Here is a 21,546-nt window from a genome sequence, read left to right as displayed (position 1 = left end):
TGGAAGATCAGAAAGGGTTGTTCATCTCTGTAGTTCTCTTGGTACTAAATTGTAACATGCTCTAGAATTCTGATGCTTACAGAGGCAAGTAATTGGATGTGGCATGTACTTATGTCTGCATTAAAATGACACAAGTGTTCTCAAATATAAACTAACATTTCATGTATGATGTAGATACCACAGACAACATGCTACTGTTGTTCTCTCTGTCACTGAAGTAATGTAGGTTGAAGGCAACTGATAAGAGCTCACACAAGGCATTTGTTAAGAGCTGTCATTTAACTGTCTGACTGACTCAAACTCCAGTAACCTTAAAATGGATATCTCAGTTTTAATGTGCTTCTATGAAAATATCTTTATGGGTGTTTTTCCTGCTCTCATTTATATGTTTCAGAAGGAATTTTCTGGAAATACAATAACTTGCTAACCTATTTACTATTTGACTCCTTTTTCTAAACAGGAAAAGGTAAACAATATGTGGAGTACTATCAAAACATGAGAATTATTTTTATCATATAATTTCCATCTGTAATAGTGGTTTTAGGTGCTACTTTTGACTCCAGAGGCATAATTGTCTCATCTCTGTAACATCAAAAAGTACCTAAGAAACTCTATCCGTGCCTTAGTCACCAAAAATAGCTTCTGCAGCCTTCCATGCAAGTGGTACCCGCATCAAGTTATAAGTTTGGAGAAATAGTTCTGCAAAATTCCTGTCAGAGATTTGGCTTTTAAATTGTTTGGATTACTGCTCATAACTCTAAAAGTCATTGGAAACCCTTTATTTGTTACAGAGAACATTTATTAAGAACATGGGTACATCTGGATGACTGGAACATCAAGACTCTTTGGTCTTACACACCAAGAAATTCTTGTCCTTTGAGTGTGAAGATTTTATTAACATGTTCCCATTCATACTGTAGTTATGGAGTTTCCCTTAAGATTTCGCTTAACAGAAGTTAAACTAGGAGAAAGAGATGTTCCTTCTTTCAATCAAATGATACACATATGTAAGTTATATAATATAATATGAGGGTGCAATTCTGTTCGGAATAATAATCTTTCGCTTTAAAAGTGTAACCAAGTATTTACTCACTGAAAACAAGTCAGTAACTTCTATGTTTCTGTAAGAGCACAGGGAACTTGTTTAGCTTAGTAGGAAGCACTGGTGAGGTTTTTCTTCTTTTGTTAAACCTTGGAGAGGTTTCCCATTTTTCTTACCACATTCAGCTAACCTGTTCTGACTTGCTTTAGAAACTTGGGCCAGACTTGAAAAGATGTCAGCTAGAGTAATTTAAAAGGTGAGCTTACCTTGTCAGGCCTTGTAGGAAGTTGCATTCTTATTCTTTGCCCCAAATGTAATTCATTCATTTTTCTTGCTTCAGTGCTTTTTGATCCTTTCATAAAGGAGATTGTAGTGCTTGTATTATTTTTGTTGGAAAAAGAAGGAAATAGAATCTGTACTATTGTATATACCTGCAATAGACTTAAAATGCAAATCATTCTGTGATCTTTCTTCTAATGCATGAAGTTACTTGCATTTTACTTAGTCAGATGGCCAAAACACTGCCAGCAGTATATCTGGAATATAATTTACTTGGTCCATTTCTTCTTTGTAGCATTGTATGCATGCCACAGTTAGGGGTCATTTACTTAAAATTGGCCTGAGTAATACCCCCAGAGCTGCAGCAATTCTTCTCAGTAGTACTTCTGTAACAGAAGGCTTATCACGTTCTGCATCTTCTGTGCTCTTACTTTTTCCTCTCTCTTCCTCCTTCACTTCTTATAATCATAATTGCTTTTGCAATTTTTGCAAATCTTTTGCAAAGATTTGTAGAGCTGTAGTTTTATCTTTGTTTCTGTGGCTCGATTCCTCTATTGATGCTTTAATAATTACATGATTTTTTTTACAATACCAAATGATTGAAATGTGCTGCATGAGGATATTGATTATTATTATTATTTTATTATCATTTTTACAAGGTTGTTATTGGGTATGATTTTTTGTTTATGCGTGTATCATGTTTTATGTTCTCAGTTCCAGACACTGTGAACTGGTTACAGGAAAACTGGGGGTGTTTTGACATTTCCAGCAGAAGGTTAGGGTGGGCGGGGGAAGCACTACTGAATGCTGACTCTTATAATAATATCTGACTCTTAAGGCCATGTGCTGTCCATCCATGCTCAAAAGGCTAAACTTAAAGATCTGTAGCCTCGAAGGTATTACCGTTGTGCTTCATTTCCTTTCTAACAGAAAACAGTTGAAATGTAGATTATGGATGCCTAGGGTTAGTGCAGGAATAGTCTGCAGGTGGTGGTTTATAACATCTGTAAGCATAACAGAAATTGCCTTACAGCAGAACATGAAATGGGAACTGCAGAAACTTGCATTTCAGTATAAGCTTTTTCCATGGCAGAATAAATGTGAATAGCAGGTATTTCTTTCTCCAGCTTTTTCTTTTATTACTTGAGTACAAAATAGAGTAGATACAGATTGTGTTATTTTCTCCTATTGTGAAAAGCAGATGTTTAGTGCGCATCTCAGCCTTTGTTTCACTGTTGTTCTTGTAGCAAAGGGTGTTCTTCTTCCTTTGTGTTTGCACAAATTATCAACTCTTATTGTCAGATGGCATCTTTTTAGCTTGTTTTAGGTAGTAAAAATCACAGTGCTTTCTGTGGGTCTTCTTTGTTTGCACAGTGATTTGTTTTATTTATAAAATGTTTATTGTTTCTTTACATCCAGCTTTGATCATTTAACTGATAAATACCTGCTGCATCTGATCATCTTTTGTCCTGGCTTACATATAAATGCTTCTGTTGAAATAAATCAGTCTTGTAATTTGAGAAATATAAAAGTTTGGTTTAGGTTACTTCTTACAGGTAATTGCTGTTTGACGGTTGAATACAAAACAACTGCTTGGCAGAATTTTAGTTTGATTCTCTGCCAAGCAATGATAAAGTACAACCTAATTCCTAAAAGCGCCTGAGTTTATCATGACCTAGCATGCATATAGTAATAACAGGATGACAAGGCTAATAAAGCCTACACATTATTATGGCCATGCAGTGGATGTTACAACAGGCTTATAATGTATTTTGTCCTTCATTTCCCTTGTGCAGCCCACACATCATCTTCTTGTCACAGAGTGTATTGCCTGGAGGGAGCCATCTCTGTGGAACACGTCTGTGCCATGAAATTGCTCACTCTTGGTTTGGATTGGCCATTGGTGCTCGTGATTGGACTGAAGAGTGGATAAGTGAAGGGTTTGCCACTTTTTTAGAAGATGTATTTTGGGCTAGGGCTCAACAGGTAAGTTTGATGTACTAGTTCTCAATTTAATCATGATGCACTAGTTCTCAATCATGCGGGAATGAAAGCTATATAGGAGTGCTGCTCTGAAAGTAATGCCTCCTATTTTATTTTCTTAGCCTGTGATGTTGGAGTTGGATGTTGATGCTATGGCAGTAGAGTTGAATTTTCCCAACAGTATTTTGTTCCATTTTGTTGCCATGTGACGGATGGCAGCAGAGGGACAGTCTGAAAAAAAGGTGTCTGACATGGAAATGCATGTGAAGCAAGGGTGTGTCACTGAATTCCTCTGTGTTGAAAAAAAATGACACCCTCAGATATTCATTAATGCCTGACAAATGTTTCTGGAGTCCAAACAGTGGATATGAACAGAGTGACGTGGTGGGTGGTGCGTTTCAGCTATGTGACAGTGGATGACCCCTGCTGGTGCAGATATTTATGAGCATAACATTCAGGCTCTTGTTCATCGCTGGTTAAAATACAGAGCTGATGGTGGTGCCTCTGTTGAACAATAGTATTTTATTGCTGAAAATTTGTTCTACTAGATAGTGTTATTGTGGTCTTTGTATCTCTTGTAGTTTCCATGGAAATAAATAGGAGGCACTAGTTTTGGAGCAACTTTGTTGTGAATTAAGTATTCATAAAACCTTCTGTGTTATGAGGCTAAGTCTTTTAAAATAATACCAGAATTTGCAGGCTAACTTGATTTAAAAAGAAAAAAAAAAGAAAAAAAAAAATCTTTCCTTCCCTACCCATAATCAACTCTAATCTTTACAGAGGTAAAGATCAGTGCAAATAAGAATGGAAACATCTACTTAAGTATTACCATTCGGTTATCAAACAGCTGCTATGCATTCCCTCCATTTGTGCCATGCTCCTGAAAATGGAATAATCAGAAATGTCTTACTGAATATTGCAGGTTCTTAATGAAATTGACTTGGGTTTTTTTTTTTTTTGTGGCAGCAAGCCTCAGAACAAAATGGAAGCTGATGAAATAGAGTGCTAGCAGTTAAAACTTTTTTTCTCTTACATTGCCTAGTTAAGAGTTAACATCTTGTCAGAAGCTTAGAAATCATTGCCTGTCTTAAACTGAAAAGCTCATGTATTGCATGTCAGCTAGTAAAGTGATTTTCTGATCCAATTCTTATTTTTGTCCTACTTCAAGCGTTTCGTGTGTTCATCATCTGTTCTTGTGCTTGTGTCAGTTAGGCTCTGATTCTGCCATTAAAATTCTCAGAACTCCATCTGTGGGAGGGAAGGTGAGAATGGGGTCTGACATCACAAGATCTTCTGTGCCTCCATTTTATTAAGTATCAGTTGTGTTCATAGTTCTAAAGAAATTATAGTTCCTTGACATTTAAAATGCTTCTGGAGTGAGAAAGAGGGGAAGGCTATCCCAACACTTTGCTTTTCCCTTCTGCTCTTAAAGTTCATGTTTGCATTTGGGCATCACTCTCCTATGGTGAGCTGCTCTCTTTAAGTCTGCACTTACCTTAGTTGTTTGAAAGCTCTTCGGTTGTAGTAGTCACCTTTCCATGTAGCTGCTGGAAAGCAATGAGCAACAAAACAGGATGTTTATTCCCTTGTTAATTTACACAGTCAGAAAATCTATCTTTGCTTTTATTATTACTTTTTTTTTAACTGAGTAATTTTGGTTCTGTGTGATACTATAATTGTAAGACTGTGTGTGTATTCCATACAGTGTAACAGTAATTTCAGTTGTGACTGAAATACTGATGTAATGCACAAGGGTATTAGCTGCTTTTACCTTCTCTCATCTCATCTTTTTTTATAACAAAAAAACATAAATTAGTTATTGATGTGTATGCTGACAACCTAACATTTATTTCATAAGCTTGTATCTCTTAATAGTATTTAATATGGAAAATTACAAGGGAACTTTCTCCACAATGACAGACATGGTAGGGAAGAGGGATAAAGTGAGGACATGGAAGAGCTCTTTGCTTTCAAGACTGAGAAAAGTGAAAGTGCAACCAGAACCAGTATGTGAAGTATCTGTACTGTGTGTTCAGTTATCTTATAGCCAGTCACTAAAGGGAAAACACCAAGTATTGATCTGATGCACCAGCGAGACTTCTGTTCTGCTATTAACTCTTAGACAAAGGAGTATAATTGTTGTGGGTTTTTTTGTTTTTTGTTTTTTAATGTGTGTTTGCACTGTATCTTTCATGGCTTGCATATTAAAGGAAAACAAAATCAGTTACTCTCTGGAAAATTTTGTTGTCTGTTAGAAAACACTGATTGATATTTTTTTTCACTAAGCAGCTTTCGCATGATGAAGAAAAAGAGCAGCAGGAATTGAAAGCTTTACTTCGCTGGCGACGACTCAGAGATGAGGTGCAGAACTCTGAAGAAGAGCTGCAAGTTTTAAGGTAAAGCTGTGATGGTGTAATATTTGCTTTTTCATATTCTTTTCTCCCTTTCTTCCTCCCTCCCTTCCTCCCTGCTATTTTCTACTGTTTACTCCTTTCAAAGGATATGCATGTGATTAAATGCACTACACTTCCTTATTTCCTTCTAAAAAAAAAACCAAAAGTCCACTTAAATTGACGAGGTTATTCATCTTGTCTATAAAGCAATTACTTTTCAGTCTATTACAGAAGGCTTTCCAAAAACATGGGATTTAGATTGGTGTAAAATGTCTCTAAGCAGTTTACAAGAATTTCCCTCTATCTGGGGTATGGGGGGGGGGGAACATTTCCTGAACAAAGTTCACGTTTGAAGATGCAACAGATATATTTTCTATGGCTGAAGACAGGCACATGCAGGACTATGGCATGTAACTGCCAAATCTGAATAAAATGATATGACTAAAATGTGTATGTGTTGTAAATTTTAAAAATTGTTCTTCTGAGGGCCAGTTTGAAACTCTTTAACTCTTTAACTTTACTTACAGTTTGAAACTCTCTATCTTGTAGCTAGCAGGACAGGGAAAGTGATTGTCCCCCACTGCATTGAACTACTGTGTCCAGGTCAGGGGCTTCCCGCACAGGAAAGTTGTGGAGCTTTTGGAGGAGGCCACAAAAGTATTCAAAAGACTGGAGCATTGTCCCTATGTAAAAGGTTGAGGGAGCTGTGCTTGTTCAGCCTGAAGAAGAGCAGGTTCCAGGAGACCTCATTGTAGCCTTCCAATGCATTACAAGGGTTCTTTATTAAAGAGGGACTCTTTATCAGAGTGTATAGTGACTGGACAAGAGGTAATGTCTTTAGATTAGGTTTATATTAGGTATGAGGTAGAAATTCTTTATGACAGGGATGATGAGGCACTGGAACACAGCTCAGAAAAGCTGTGGATGCCCCATCCCTGGTGGCATTCAAGAGCAGGTTGCATGGGGCCCTGGGCAACCTAATATGGTGGGTGGCAGCCTTGCCCATGGCAAGTGGGCTTCATTACATGACCTTTCGGATTCTTTCCAGCCCAAGCCATTCTGTGAGTCTATGATCTTGAAACTGATACTTAAGTTTTCTACTGGTTTACGTGGTAGACATGAGTGTCTGTAATAAACTGCTTGCATTTCATGTAGTAAAATTCTCAGTGCTAATACAAAAGGATGAGAATCATTTCTTGTTTGAAAAATATGCCTCTACTATGCACTTCTGGAGACAGTTATGATGCCAGTTTGGGATTCTGACAGTTTCTGCCTCTCTGTTTACTCCATTTTCCTGTAGTTGCATTTAAGGACTTTATACAGCTCTCAGTCAGATATAAATAATTTTTACAATTTTTTATTTTTATGAACATTTGTCATTCTACTGGGACTTGAAAAATGTTCTCTTTTATATTCCTGAAAGTATGTCTATGTTCTATTGTTGATATTTAAGAGAAAATTTCATATCTTTGACTTGCACTGAGTTTTAAGTCCCTATTGATTTCTGCTGGTTCAGGCTCGTGTTTTTATGTAAGGATATTAAAAATAAATGGTGACTGTCCTTTCTTGCTGATTATGTCAGGAAGACAGAAATCATCTAGCCTGCTTTCTGAACATAACCTTTTTCACGTGTGTTTTTGTTCTCCGCTGGACAATTACACAATTTTCTATGTTTTCAGCAGACAGCAGGAAAAACCTGTGTGAAATTTGACAGTTGATCCTATTCACTTTCATTCTAGGAAATGAATACCTCTTCAGATGTAATCATTAGCATTATGTTTCTTCTTATTATGGATATTTTTTATTATGTTACAGTAGCTTCTTGGATGCTACCTGCAAAAAACAAAGGTAGGTGTGAAAGAAGTAGATAAGTCTTTTCAGCAGGCAGGAACTCTGAAAAGCAGCACCAACAAATCTAAATATTAAAGAAGGGATTTATGCAAATTAAATATATTACTCATATATGATATGATAACAGACCAAACTGTATTTTCTCAGAGTTTGAAGCAAGCCTGAAGGGGTAAAAGCAAAATCTGAGTGTCCTGACACTCATTCTGCTGGCCAGCATCAGTGCCTGCTCTGTTATCCACTTCCTCATAGTATGAAAATAAAGACTAGAGATGTCTTTTTCATTCAGTGGCAACAAAAAATGGTGCTGAGATTGTTTCTTGTCCTGGTCCTTATGACTGAACTTCAGCTTGAGATTGTTCAAGAAGACAAACCAGTTTTGACATCTATGTCGGAGTGTTTTTCTGAGTTCTACTTGAGTCAAATCAGCGATCTTACCCGTTTCACTCCTGAAACATAGATCTGTGCCTGCTCTGTAGGTATTTAAAGAGTTTATTCCATCATTCTGTGAGGAAATGTGCCCTTCACTATTCTCTCATAGTCTCTGAGTAGCTTTTCATTACCACCTCAAGCCATTTTATTACCACGGATTTCCTAGGGATTGGTATTTTTACTTTATCCTCACTAACAAAAGCAGCGTATTTTGCTTCCTGCAGAAATGTGGCAGTAGCAAAAATCTGTCAGGTAGTAGCTTAAATACCTTGATTCATCTTGCCTTTATTGTTATGCCTAGCTAAATCTGCTAGACTAGATGTCAGGTTCTGTAGGTCAGTGTAACAAACTTTCAGTCTCTGTACTGTGCTGTAAATACACTAACCACTGCTTTACATAGGTGTACTGAAGTACTGACAGCATAAAACAGTAACTTTTTGAATATTTACACGCTGTTGCAGACATTGCCTAGGTATTGCCAATGGTTACACTGTCTTTTAAGAATGGAAGTCATCATAAAATAAGATGTCCTTAATTCATCTTCATCTTTCAACACTGAAGGAAGATCTCCCCTGAAAGGAAATCAGAAAATAACAGAATTAGAGAATTATAGGGGCTGTAGGGACCTCTAGAGATCGAGTCCAATGCCCCTTCCAAAGCAGGCTCCCTAGACCAGATTGCACAGGTAGGCATCCAGGTGGGTCTTGAACATCTCCAGAGGAGGAGACTCCACAATTACTCTGGGCAATCTGGTCTAGATATTTATAGGCATTATCAGATCCCCTCTAATTCTTCTTTTCTCAAGACTGAACAGACCCAGGTCTCTCAGCCTTTCCTCATAAGAGATGTGCTCCAGGTCCTTTATCATCTCTGTGGCCGTCCACTGGACTCTTGCCAGGATCCCTGTCTTTTTTGTACTGGGAAGCCCAGACTGGACACAGTACTCCAGGTGAGGACTCAACAGAGGGAGAGGATCACCTCTCTTGACCTGCTGGCCACACTCTTTCTAATGCACGCCAGGATGCCATTGGTCCTCTTGGCCACCAGGGTACACTGCTGGCTCATGGCCAACCTGCTGTCCACCAGGACCTTCAGGTCTCTGCACAGAGCTCCTCTCCAGCAGGTCATCCCCAGCCTGTACTGGTGCATGCGGTTACTTGTCCCTAGGTGCAGGACTCTACACATGCTCTTGTTATACCTCACCTGGTTCCCCATGCCCAGCTTTCCAGCCTGTCCAGTTCTCACTGAATGCCAGCACAGCCTTCTGGTGTGTCAGCCATTCTTCCCAGCTTTGTATCATCAGCAAACTTGCTGAGGGTGGACACTGTGTCCTCATAAAGGTCATTGATGAAGATGTTGAACAAGACCAGAGCCAGCACTGACCCTGCGGAACACCACTAGATACAAGCCTGGAGCTGGACTCAACACCACCAATCACAACCCTCTGAGCTTGGCCTGTCAGCCAATCCTCCACCCACCTCATCATCGACTCATCTATCCCACACTTACTCAGCTTCATTATCAGGATACTGTGGGAGACAGTATCAAATGCCTTATTGAAATCAAGTCAGACTATATCCACTGCTCTCCCCCCATCCAGTGTTGAAATCGTAGAAGACCACCAGGTTGGTTGAGCATGACCTTCCCCGGATGAACCCATGCAGACTACTTCTGATAACCTTCTTCTCTTCCATTTGCTTGGAGATGGCATCTAGAACAAGCTGTTCCACCACGTTTCCAGGGACAGAGGTGAGATGGACTGGCCTGTAGTTTCCCGGATCCTCCTTCTTACCCCTTTTGAAGAACAGAGTGACACTGGCTATCCTCCAGTATCTTTAAAATACCTTTCAAGTACCTTTCCCATTCTCCAGGACCTCACAAAGATGATAGAGAGCAGTTTGGCAGTTACCTTTGCAAACGTGGATGCATCCCAATGGGGCCCATGAATTTATGTACACTGATGCTGCCTAGACCCTCTCAGACCATCTCCTCACCAAGGTGAAGCCTTCCATTCCTCAGACTCTCTCACTTACTGCCAGTGTCCAGGATTTCCAAGTGGAAGTGTTTGCTGTGAAGTCTTTGCAAAGAAGGTGTTCAGTATCTCTGCCTTCTCAGAATCCCCCATTACCACAACACCATTCTCATTTAGTAGGGGATCTACATTTTCCCTAGTCTTTCTTTTACTGTTGACATACTTTAAAAAAGCCTTTCTTACTATCCCTTATCTCCTTTGCCATATATAAATACTTCATGGTAAAGGACTATGTGTCAGAAACAACATAAAATTTAAACAGCATTTTCTCTTTCTATTTTTAACAGTTACCTTTTGTCTGAGATTTTAATGTGTGTAATGAATTTGATGTGTTCAGGTTATAAACCTAGCACTTGAGGAAAAAATGGCTTAACGCTCTTGGCAAAATTGTAATAAGAAAGCACTACACAGACAAAAAAAGAAAAAAAGAATATTTTTCTCAGAGCAGATATGGATCTGAAAGAAGTTTGACTACTGGGACTAGCTTATGAGAAGTGAGGGAGGGGATGTGGTTTGAAGAAGTCTGCACTCTCTGGCCTGTGTTGCTCTTATTCTCTTGAACTGGGGAAAGTATGTTTGGTTTCTGAGGCTAGCCATTCAAAATCCACCAGGAGACTTAAAGAGATTGGTTCAGTAACAGGGATAGGCTGTTAAGACAAACATCTCTTCTCAGACCACTTCTTGGTGGGATATTTTTGGAATGGAAAAAGAAATGTTTTCATAGCTTCTCTTTAGATTCAGTTTGTGCTTGTAAGAGCCTAGAAACCCTTCAGACTTCACTGTAAATTTCATGCCAGAAAAAAAATCACACCAGATCCTATCTATGTTTTAAAATCAGGTAGTGAAGCAGCTTATTCTGTGTTTGTCTGAAAACCATGTAATGCTATAATCAGATGATGATAGCAAGGGTGGCAAAGTCCTTGGCTACAGCAAATGAGCTCAAATGCAGCAGGCTGAGATACAGAAATGAAGAAGAGCTGCTTACACTTGAAAGGCCTCAGGTAGGCAGAGATCTCTGGCAAGAGATGCCTTCATCTCCGTTGCCAACTTTTAAATGACTTCTGAGAAGAAGTGGATCCTGACTTCATCCCTTCCAGTCACACTGCTTGCACCTGAGCTCCCCTGGGTTGGCCCTGCCTTCCCACCAGGTGCTCGGGCATTGTTTCAGTTCATGACTTAGCATTTCCATTACACAACACAAATGTGCATATGGGTTAAAGAGTTAGTGCTCCAGTTCTGTGGATTGTCAATAGTTCTGGTACCTGATTCTCAGAAAAGAAGAACTGCATCTCCCAGAGGACTTTCACTGGTCCATTTCCATTTTCCGTTTAGAGGGAAAGATAAAACTGCTCAGAAGACATGAGATTACCTTTTCCTTTTACTGCTTGTCTCTGCTGTGTGTGCTTCCCAGCCACATTACCTTCAGCAGTAGAGTAAAGCCTTTGGTTTTGGACACTCTCTCCCATTTTAATCGATTTATTAGCTTCAATTCCAATTATATTGTATTATAATGTGTTATCTCACATTCTGCTATTATATTTAGTACATTAATTTCCTCCCTTATCTCACTGCTGTTGTTTTGTTTTTAGGTCCATCTCCCTTCTCTTTCTCCTTCTTTCCCCTTCTCCCTCTCCCAAAGTGTGAATTCGTGGGTCCCTCTGCCCCATTTGGTTATGAAACTGGGCCAAACCAGCTCAAAAACTGTTGACAGTGTGTGTTTGTAAGACTTGCTCTTTTAAAACTTCAAAATTTTTCTTCCAAAAACAAACACCAAAATGAAAGTCAGAAGAGTACTTTTTCTGCAATGTATTACATGCGAATGAAAGAATTTATTCTTGCAAATATAATTGTGTAAGCTTTTAAGCCAACGCTCAGGTATAAGAGAATCTGTAGTTGAATATAAAGACTGCAATATCCTTCTCTTCCTGTTTCCTTAAAATGTCTTTTTTTCTGCTTTGTTTCTCTTTCTTTAATGTGTCTGTGCACTGTAGGATGGCAGGTAACAATGTCAACCTGTTAGTAAAGATAGTGCACCAACTTGGTAATGGCTTTCTTTTCTATCCCAGCTGAACTAGTCACAAGTCTTTAAGTTACTAGGGCATGTACAGTGGTTCAACTATGAGAAGATGTAATGTATGAGTTATTTCTTACTTATCCAAGACTTCACTACTCTTACCATTTTAGGCCTCACAAGGAGAGTACAGGAGAAGTGAGTGAGTCTGGAGCATCTGTTGTCAAACATGGTCTTAAAGCAGAAAAAATCTTCATGCAGGTTCATTATTTGAAGGTGAGTTTTGTAAGCTGATTTTTATTAAGGTTGGTTTACTAATATTACAAAGATTTATTTCTTCTACATATCAGCATATTCATAGCATCCTATTTGTTTTTGGTTTAATTTCTTGCAGGGTTATTTCCTTTTGCGGTCTCTGGCAAGTACATTAGGAGAGGCTTCATACCTTGCATCTTTACGAAAATTTGTCCATAAATTCCATGGACAGCTTGTTCTTTCTCAGGTACAGTGCTCGGGATCGTTACTCACATTTTGAAACACAAAGGACATAAACTTTCTGTTTAACTATCTAAATGACTACTTCTGATTGTGGTTGGAATATGAATGTCAATTGTAGCTTAGCAGTATTGGTGATATTTCTACCTGTTAGGAGGCAATACTATTTTTCACTGTGATACTTGAATCTCATTCCTTGCATGTATCACATAATGTAAGCAATGGATTAAATTTGTTTTAGGCTGTCAGCTTGCTACTTGGAAAGGTCATGTTCATAGGTTCTGATGTTCTCAAATACAGGTCTTTTACTCTCCTGTAATTGTCTCTTTTATTGTATTTTTTTAATTTCTGGATTTTGGTTGTAATCGGTGGATTACTCTTTTTGCTTGAGAAAGAAAAAACACAAAGTAGGAATGTAACTGAAAACTTCTATAAGTAGTAACAGTGTATGCATGTTATGTTCTCCCTTTATTCCTTCCTCTCTCTGTGTTGCTTCATTTGGTTCTTTTCATTTCAGTCTTTCTTATGAGAACTGCTTCCTCCCCACAGTCAGTGTCGCTATCACAGTATGAGGTTGCACACACCTCTATTACAGTCTTATCACAGCACCTTTTCTCTTCATGCTCCATACTTTCATGCCATCTAAAACAATTTCTTGTTCTTTCTGTTGCTGAAATATTAACCACAAGGGATATTTTAAGATGCACTGTTTCTTTCTTTCAGTAGATTTTCTGGCAGTGATAATGTGCAGTGGCAGCCAAGAGCAGATATTCTCATAGAAAATGATTTCTTCCTGGATTGGTAAAGGCTTGGTTTTTGAAAAATAGCATTGAATTAAGAATCAGATTTTGCCCTTCCAAAGTCCACTACATATATGAATCACTTGCACTACAGACTTAGCTTCTTTCATACTTGACATAAATGTTATATAATTATGTCATGCAAAGTAGAATGGCTTCAGACAGAAAGATTGAGCAAGTCACACCATAAAATACTGTAGCATCTCTTAGGTAGAAAACCCAACTGCAGTTATAGATGGAAAGTGACTTCCCCCAGACCTTTCTGAAAAGGTCCTATAACCTCTGACTGTATCACTAAAAGAGAAATAGTCTTCTCCTGAAGTCTATTGCTTTGAGAAAGGAAAGACGTAGCTCTCTAAACCCAAAGTTCTAGGAAATGTTTCACCAGTGATGAAACAAGCACAGCATCTTACTGCATCTGTAATGTTGTATAGTTATTTGTGGAGGTGTATGAACCAGTTCACTGAAGTCATCATTGTTAAAAACAGTCCTGAAACAAAAGCCATGACATGATAAATAGTTGGCCTAACTACGAGAGCAATGTGATGAGAGTGAAGAGCGGGAGAAGAGAAAAAAGAAGGGGCATGAGTGAATTTCTGAAATTAGTTTCTTTGTGTGGTGTGACAGTTTATATCTTAAAGAGGATTCAGGATGGTGAATATCATAGATAAACATCTCCTTGCAACATAGAATATGTGGTCTCTGCTCTTGGGGGAATGGAGTCCAACACAATTCCTCCTTCTTCCAGGGCAGTGATTCTTTGCCCAGTGCACCTGGTATTTTGGTTCTCACTCTGAAGGGGCCATCTGTCTCTGTGTATCTTTAAAAATAACTCAGTGGTCTGCAGATTCTTTTTTATATCATGTCACAATATTTAGGCTTAATTGCTCAACTGCAGCAATTCTGCCCTGCAGAGGAAGATTTGGGATGCTGAGGCAGTTAATTTTTCTACTGCTACAGCTGTTTCCTGTACCGTGTTACTTAGACCCTGAGCAGTTGTATTTAGCATACAGTGGAAAACACCAGTGACTATGCAAGCTTTGTCTCTATTATTGTGTCCAAAATCATAAATGTGAGCTCCAGAATTACACAACTGAAGATGTGCTGAAAATTACAGAAATCAGGAAAGTGGTAAGGCCTGAAGTAGTCTAGTGTTTTAATCTGATTGTAGTCAGATGCAGGAATTTTGGTGAGAAAAAGGGGTCTAGTTGCAACTACATCAATTTCTTGACATAAGATGAGTTGTGTCTGTAGACTGTATAAATGCTGCAAGATGTTCTAGCACATTATGCTGCTAGTAATTGTACCTAGAGATTTCTCATTCTGCCCAGCACTTTGCTATGAAACATCAGTTTATTGCTTATCTTGCTGTAGTCTGATATGCTGTTTCTGCACACAGAAACCATTGTTTTGAGCAATTGGATAAAAACCTGTTCAATGTTCTTTAATTAGTCAAGCAAGAGTAAGTGATACTTTTATTTTAGTTTTCCTAGGCTGGTTTTTATTTGAGTATGTGCATAGCTATGTGCTTAATGTAGATCAAAAACAGGTGCTTTACTTATTTGAAGATATTTGATTTGGTGGATTTTGATTTACTGTGTACTATACTATAAAAGTATTCTGGTTATATACAGTAAATATTTTTAGCAAGAGCTGGATGTCTTGAGCATTCCTAAATGGCTTTGCTTGAGAATCGGGTATAAAGAGGTGATGCTTTTTGTGCTTTTACCTTGTTTCATATCAGCCTAAATCCAGTTCCTACTGAAGTTGATGGGAAGAGTTAATCCACTGTTTAGGCAGGTGTATAGTTGTAAATTAAGGGCAAGACTAAATTTTAGTATGATCCTGTTGTTTAATCAGTATGTTAACAAGTGCAAAGCAGATAGGACTATATCCAGCCGTAAATGTATTTTCTTTCTCTGTAAGAAGTCTTAAAGACTGTATTTATGTTGGTATTGGTAGATAAATAATCACAGCAGGAACTGAAAATGCAGGAGCAGTGAAGTCAAGTTAGTATAAAGTTTATTATTCAGGATCCTTCCTGAGCGAATGTGCTGCCCAGGTTTAAATGAATAAAAGATTTAAAATAAATTGAGGTATGAATGTAAGTTTAAATGTCATAATGTTGTACTTCCACCTTGTCCAAAATAATTGTAGAAGTTCCCAGCTTTAGGAATTGTGGGGAAGGGGGAAAGTAAAAGTAGTGAAAATAATTGCCCATGTTCTGAATACCAGCCTTGTTTTCAGTGGTGTTTGTAGTACTTTTTGTAGATGAGAGCTGCAGGTGCAAGGAAATGACTTCAGATGTGAAACATTAATCAGTGCTTTTTTCCCTCATTTTGATTGCATGCTCAGTATGTTTTTCATAGCAGTTTTTGTTTGTTTTAGTTAAGTTGTTAACAGACAAGTCTGGAATCTCCAAGAAGGATTTTAAGAAAGTCTTCCATTTTTCTTTCTCTGGGAGAATTCACTTAGTAGCTGCGTTGGATGAAATTTTAAAAAATGGATATAGTGTAACTGACTATGAATAAATAGACAGGAGTGCAAGTTGCTGATACTTGTAATGCAATTAAAGCTGTTGTTCAGTTTGATATTGAAATAAGAACACATTGGAAACTGAACTGTTTGCAGCCTTTCATTTTTATGTACTTCTGTTACAATAATAACCAAAGGTTTATAGTGTTCAATCATCCGATAGAGCTACAGTTTGCTCATGTAAAATGACAACAAAGAAGACAGCGCTTCAAAAAATAATATTTTATCTATACTTGAAAGTTTTAAAGGCAGATGTATGAATCCAAGCTTACTGTGCATATGTCTACATCAACATCTTCCTGCATACTTTTTTATGTATGTGCACGCAGTTTCTTTTTCACACCAAAAGTTGGTCTGTGCACGCACAAATAGTAATTTAACTGTCCATTTTTAGAACTGTTTCATCTAGAATTGGAACCTTAAGAATGCAGTCTGTATGTATTTTGATGTTTCATCGTCTAGAATCTTTTCCTAATACTTATTTTTATTTAAACTTTTATAACTGCAGTTTGGCCTCAGCTGTTCCATACTTGACTTGTGAGCTTGAGTAAACAGCTGTTGAAATCCATGGAACTTGGTGTGGATTCTGACACTGTCCCAGCCACAGCAGCCTGTAGGACAAGGGTCTTTCTTTACTCTCGTGTGCTTGTAAAATATAAACAAACAGGTCATTGTTACTCATATTGAATTAGTTTCCTCTTTCAATTGACTGGAGTACCTATTCTGTGAATAAAAGCTGATAGCTAGGATTGTACCATCTGGAGAAGAGAAAGCTCTAGGTAGCCCTCACTGCAGTCTTCCAGTACTTAGAAACCTATAGGAAGCTGGTGAGGGACTTTTTATCAGGGAATGCAGTGATAGGACAAGAGGCAAGGACTTTAAACTGAAAGAAAAGGAACATATAAAGTTTTGTGTGAGTAAGACTGGTTTAGAAAAATGATTAACATGGTATAAGGCTTTTTTGTTTTGGAGAGATTTTGTTGTGGAGAGATCCTATTTTATCTGATCTTTTCATAATTAACGACTTAAAGTATTTTAAAATATAGATATATCATAATGAAGTAGGGCTAGAAATGGAATTGGAGAAAACAGCAGAGAGGAATGGAACTAAAAGAAGTTCAGAAGTTTTATAATCATATCTCTTACAGATGAAAGATGAAAAAGTCTTCTATAAGTCACACATTTGAAATATATATATATATATAAATCCAAATATATTTCAGCATCCTTGTTTCGAGTACAAAGATCTTTAAAGAAATTCTAAGCTTTATGAGTGTTATCTCTTCTGTCAAGGAAGAGACCCATCTCTCTGAAAATATCATAAACCTTTCTGATACCATATAGAAGTCTTTCTCATTCTACTGAAGTAAGTCTACAGCTTCAGTCATCAACTCTGGAATATCTTTCTATATTTCCATTTTTGCTATCACAGTCTCTCACATCACTGCTGACTTGAAGATTTTGTATTTGCATAGTTTCTATTCAGCATCCTTTAAGCGTAAAGGTGCATAGTAGTTTGTTCCTATTTTATAATCATTTGATAGGAAAAGGCACTTTTTTTTTGTTTAACTGTGACCAGAGCAAACTGACAAGGGAGTACTTCCAATGCTTGCGAGTTCTATTGGTGCCTACTGAATCACAGCTACAGTTTCTGTTTGATTTGCATGGATGAGGTTTAAATAATCAATTGAATCTTAGCAATGATTTTCTGCTGAATAATCTTAAAAAGAAGTTGAAAGGATGATTGAGTAGTGCCATTGATATTAACATTTAGTTCCTCATCTTTTTCATAGGCACATGTAGTTTTTACAAATGAGTTTGAGGCAGCATAGGCTCCAGAATCAAAGTGCTAGCAGAATTTATGTACAAGCTTGTATTTCTTTACTTATGATAGAATGGCTTGGGTTAGAAGAGTCCTCAAAGATCATCCAGTTCCAAATCCCTCCTGTGGACAAGGTTGCTGCCCGTTAGATCAGGCTGCTGAGGACCCCATTCAACCTGTCCTTGACTGTCTCCAGGAATGGGACATACACAGTTTCTCTGGGCAGCCTGTGACAGTACCTCAACATGCCCTGACATCTAATCTAAATCATAGAATCATAGAATGGCTTGGTTTGGAAGGGACCTCAAGGGTTATGAAGCTCCAATCCCCCTGCTGCCTGTAGGGCCACCAACCTCCATATCTAATACTAGACCAAGCTGCCTAGGGCCACATCCAGTCTGGTCTTGAACACCTTCAGGGACAGGGCATCCAAAGCCTACTTGGGGCAGCCTGTTCCAGCTCCTCACCACTCTCTTGGTAAAGAACTTCCCCCTGATATCCAACCTAAATCTTCTCTCCCTCAACTTAAAACCACTTCCTCTTGTCCTGCCATTATCTACCCTTGTAAAGAGTTGACTCCCCACCAGTACCATTTAGGTACTGGAAGGCTGCAATGAGGTCACCCCACAGCCTTCTCTTCTCCAGGCTGAACAAGCCCAGCTCCCTCAGCATGTCTTCACAGGGGAGGTGCTCCAGTCCTCTGATCAGGAGGCCCTCCACTGGACCCTCTCTAGCAGCTGCATCTTTCTTGTATTGGGGGCCCCAGACCTGGATGCAGTGTTCCAGATGGGGCCTCACAAGAGCAGAGTAAAGGGGACAATCACCTCCCTGTCCCTACTGGCCCTCTTCTGATGGAACACAGGATACCATTTGCTTTCTGAGCTGCAAGAGCACACTGCTGGATCATGTTAAGTTTTTCATCCACCACGACCCCCAGGTCCTTCTCTGCAGGGCTGCTCTCAAGGACTGCTCCTTCCAGTCTGTATATGTGCCTAGGATTCCTCTGTGCCTTGCACTTTGCTGTGTTGAACCTCAACAGGTTCACCCAGGCTCACCTTTCAAGTTTGTTGAGGTCCTTCTAAATGGCATCCCTTTCTTCCACTGTATCAACCATACTGCTCACTTGGTGTCATCAGCAAACTTGCTGAGGGTGCACTCAATTCCATCATTGATGTCATTGTTAAAGATGTCAAAGAGCACCACTCCTAAGAAAGTCCCCTGCGGGTGGACTGCTCATTACCAGCCTCCTGGTAAATCGCCCCTCTTTTAGTTTAAAATCATTCCCACTTGTCCTATCACTATCTGCCTGTGTAAAAAGTCAGTCTGCTTTCTATTTATAAGCTCATTGTAAGTATTGGAATGCCACTGTGAGTTCTCCCAGAGCCTTCCCCAAGCTAAATGAGGCCAGCACCCTCAACTTTTCTTCACAGGAGGTGTTTCAGCACTCTGATCATCTGGCCTGCTCTAGTAGCTCCATGTCTTTATTGTACCTGAGGCCCAAGGCCAAGTACTCTGTGTGGAGCCTCACAAGAGTAGAGCAGAGGGAGACAATCACCTTCCTTGCCATGCTGGCCACCCTTCTTTTGCCACATCCCACACACAGTTGGCCTTTCAGGCATCCAGTCTTCCAGCTGCAACCTAAGAAAGGTGCTTATTATTTATTTTCAACCCCAAAAGGGACAAAGTAACGTTTGCCAATTTTTAAGTAATTCTAAAATTGTATAATAGAGGTAGTTTGAGTCATAGTTTCCATAAGGAATTGGCTGTGAGTGCATCTGGAGCAAAAATGCATTTGTTACTAACTGAGCATCCTTTGATGTCAAGCATGCCATCTTGAGTCATTGCTTTTATACAACTTCATGTATGTATATTTGATTAGAGAGTTGAACTGAAATTAATTTTTTTATCACAAAATACTAATAATATCTAGATTTGAGTTTTCGACAAAAAAGATTTTTTTCCTTTAATATTCGTTGTTCATTTCACAAACTTCAGAGTGACAGTTTCTGTCTATAAGGAAAAGCTGTTTTTTAGCCTCTGAGTTTCCAACCACGGAAGAGCAACAGGAGTACATAGGGAACTGAGATTATTTAATACTACTACTACTAATATTAATAATGATAACAGATTATTAAATATTATAAAATAATGCAATTATAATTTAAAATATAAATATTAATAAGCCGATTTGTTAACAATGATGCACTGTGGTGACATGATTGCTAACTTGTGTTTTCTTTCTGACTTCATTGAATTACTTGTGAAAAAGAAAAAATACGAATTGTATTTTGTTTCATGATTTGACTCAGTCATCCATCTGCAGGTCTTAGCTTCAAAGTTTAAGGTCACTAGAGTCTATTAAATGTCATTAAGGCTTAATCTCCTAGGTTTGACATTTAACTCTTCTGAACCATTACCTGGAAAGGAAGGCAAAAATAGCCCAAGGTTAAAATTTCACTCCTGATATTTAATGTTTGGCAAAATTATAAGCAACTGAAAAGTCAGTCCTATGATGGTGATATGCCAGGCAGAATTAATAACCGGCAAATGTTAAAAGAAATGAAGACGTGTTGATATGAGGTATTTTGTTTTCCTATTCTGTTTTGGAGCATTGAAATACAAACAATTAAAATAAGACAGAAGAGATTAATCCAAATTTTTTGCAAGTGTGAAAAAGAATTCCTATGCTTTGTGGGTATTTAGACAGATGAAGAGTGACTGTCTTTAATAATGCTAGGTTGTGGAAAGGATGGGATGTCAGAGAGCCATTCAGTAATGTCAAGTGGAACTTTCTATAAAGGGCGCTTATCATACTGTTATAAGTGAGGATGATAGTAATGTTGTTCCACTGTCATAGCACTTTCCTTCTTAATCCATGAAAGAAGTTCTGTCTTCCTTCTCTTTGAAGAGTTTACTTCATGGTGTGATTCATAGCAAGACTGTGAATTTTGTCAGGGTAGGTGTGGCCTTCTAATCAATTGAGTGCATAGAGGAAAGAAAAAAAAAGCCAACATTAAAATATGTTATTTTCATAATTATATTTTCGTGAATAATTACACACTAATGATAATGTGATAGCAATAGAACAATGAAGAGAATGTGAAGAATACCCATGACTCTGGTGTTTATGACTGCCTGAGTATATGAATTTCCAGCTTTTAACAGCTATAGTTTGTGTATTCTTATAGAGAAATTAAAAAGGGAATGTAGGATTGTGTTAAAATAGTCAACAAGCTTTTCAAGTCCATTTTCTTTCAATATTGACACTCTTTCCTTGAATGGGTTGAAAAACTGACAAACATAAGGCTTGTTGCATAAATAATTGAGCAGAATAGCTCCAGGGCAGATATACAAACTTTGTTCTTATCATACTGTTGTATGCAGTCTTTAAAAATCTGTTGCTTTTTAGCAATGCAGACACATAGTTATCTCTTCATAAACACACTATTTGTGGTGTTTTGTTTGTTTTCCAGGATTTTCTTTCTACGCTGTTGGAAGACATACCCGAACAAAAAGAGTAAGTGAGAACAAGATTAGTAAAGTCATAGAAAATAGTGGAGTCAGATTTAATTTTCAGCAATGCTGGTCAGAAATAGGATTTCACTTATTATTTTCTGAATGTTGCATTCAAACATATGCATTTATCTTTCTCTATAAATTCTCATTCATATGTACAAGCAAAAATATAAGACTTGTGATATAGCTATTCCATGCTCCCCTCCCAAGCAGTGTTTTGAATGTTAAGGCAGCAGCATTAAGGTTTGTGTTCACTGTGTGACCTGAAGTGCGGGGCACAGCTGCTCGGCTTAATCTATGATCCTCCTGCCAGCTGCTTCTGGCACATGAAGTCCAAGAGCAAGAAGAGCTTTGCCCT

At 38.2% G+C, this 21,546-nt stretch overlaps 1 protein-coding gene across 1 annotated transcript in view; it reads left to right on the top strand.

Annotated features, from left to right (window-relative positions):
- Positions 1-21,546, top strand: part of AOPEP (aminopeptidase O (putative)) — a 175,978-nt gene that overhangs the window by 68,438 nt on the left and 85,994 nt on the right. The window contains exons 6-10 of the mRNA XM_090131202.1: positions 3,118-3,307; positions 5,594-5,700; positions 12,194-12,296; positions 12,415-12,522; positions 21,146-21,189. Coding sequence (XP_089987328.1) covers positions 3,118-3,307; positions 5,594-5,700; positions 12,194-12,296; positions 12,415-12,522; positions 21,146-21,189 — 552 coding nt within the window. The remainder of the gene's footprint in view (positions 1-3,117; positions 3,308-5,593; positions 5,701-12,193; positions 12,297-12,414; positions 12,523-21,145; positions 21,190-21,546) is intronic.

This window comes from Phasianus colchicus, chromosome Z (genome assembly GCF_987193195.1).
Source record: "Phasianus colchicus chromosome Z, bPhaCol1.hap1.1, whole genome shotgun sequence".
NCBI classification, from domain to species: Eukaryota; Metazoa; Chordata; class Aves; order Galliformes; family Phasianidae; genus Phasianus; species Phasianus colchicus.
Note: the sequence above shows the minus strand (reverse complement) of the source record. Positions and strands in the feature narration are given on the sequence as shown.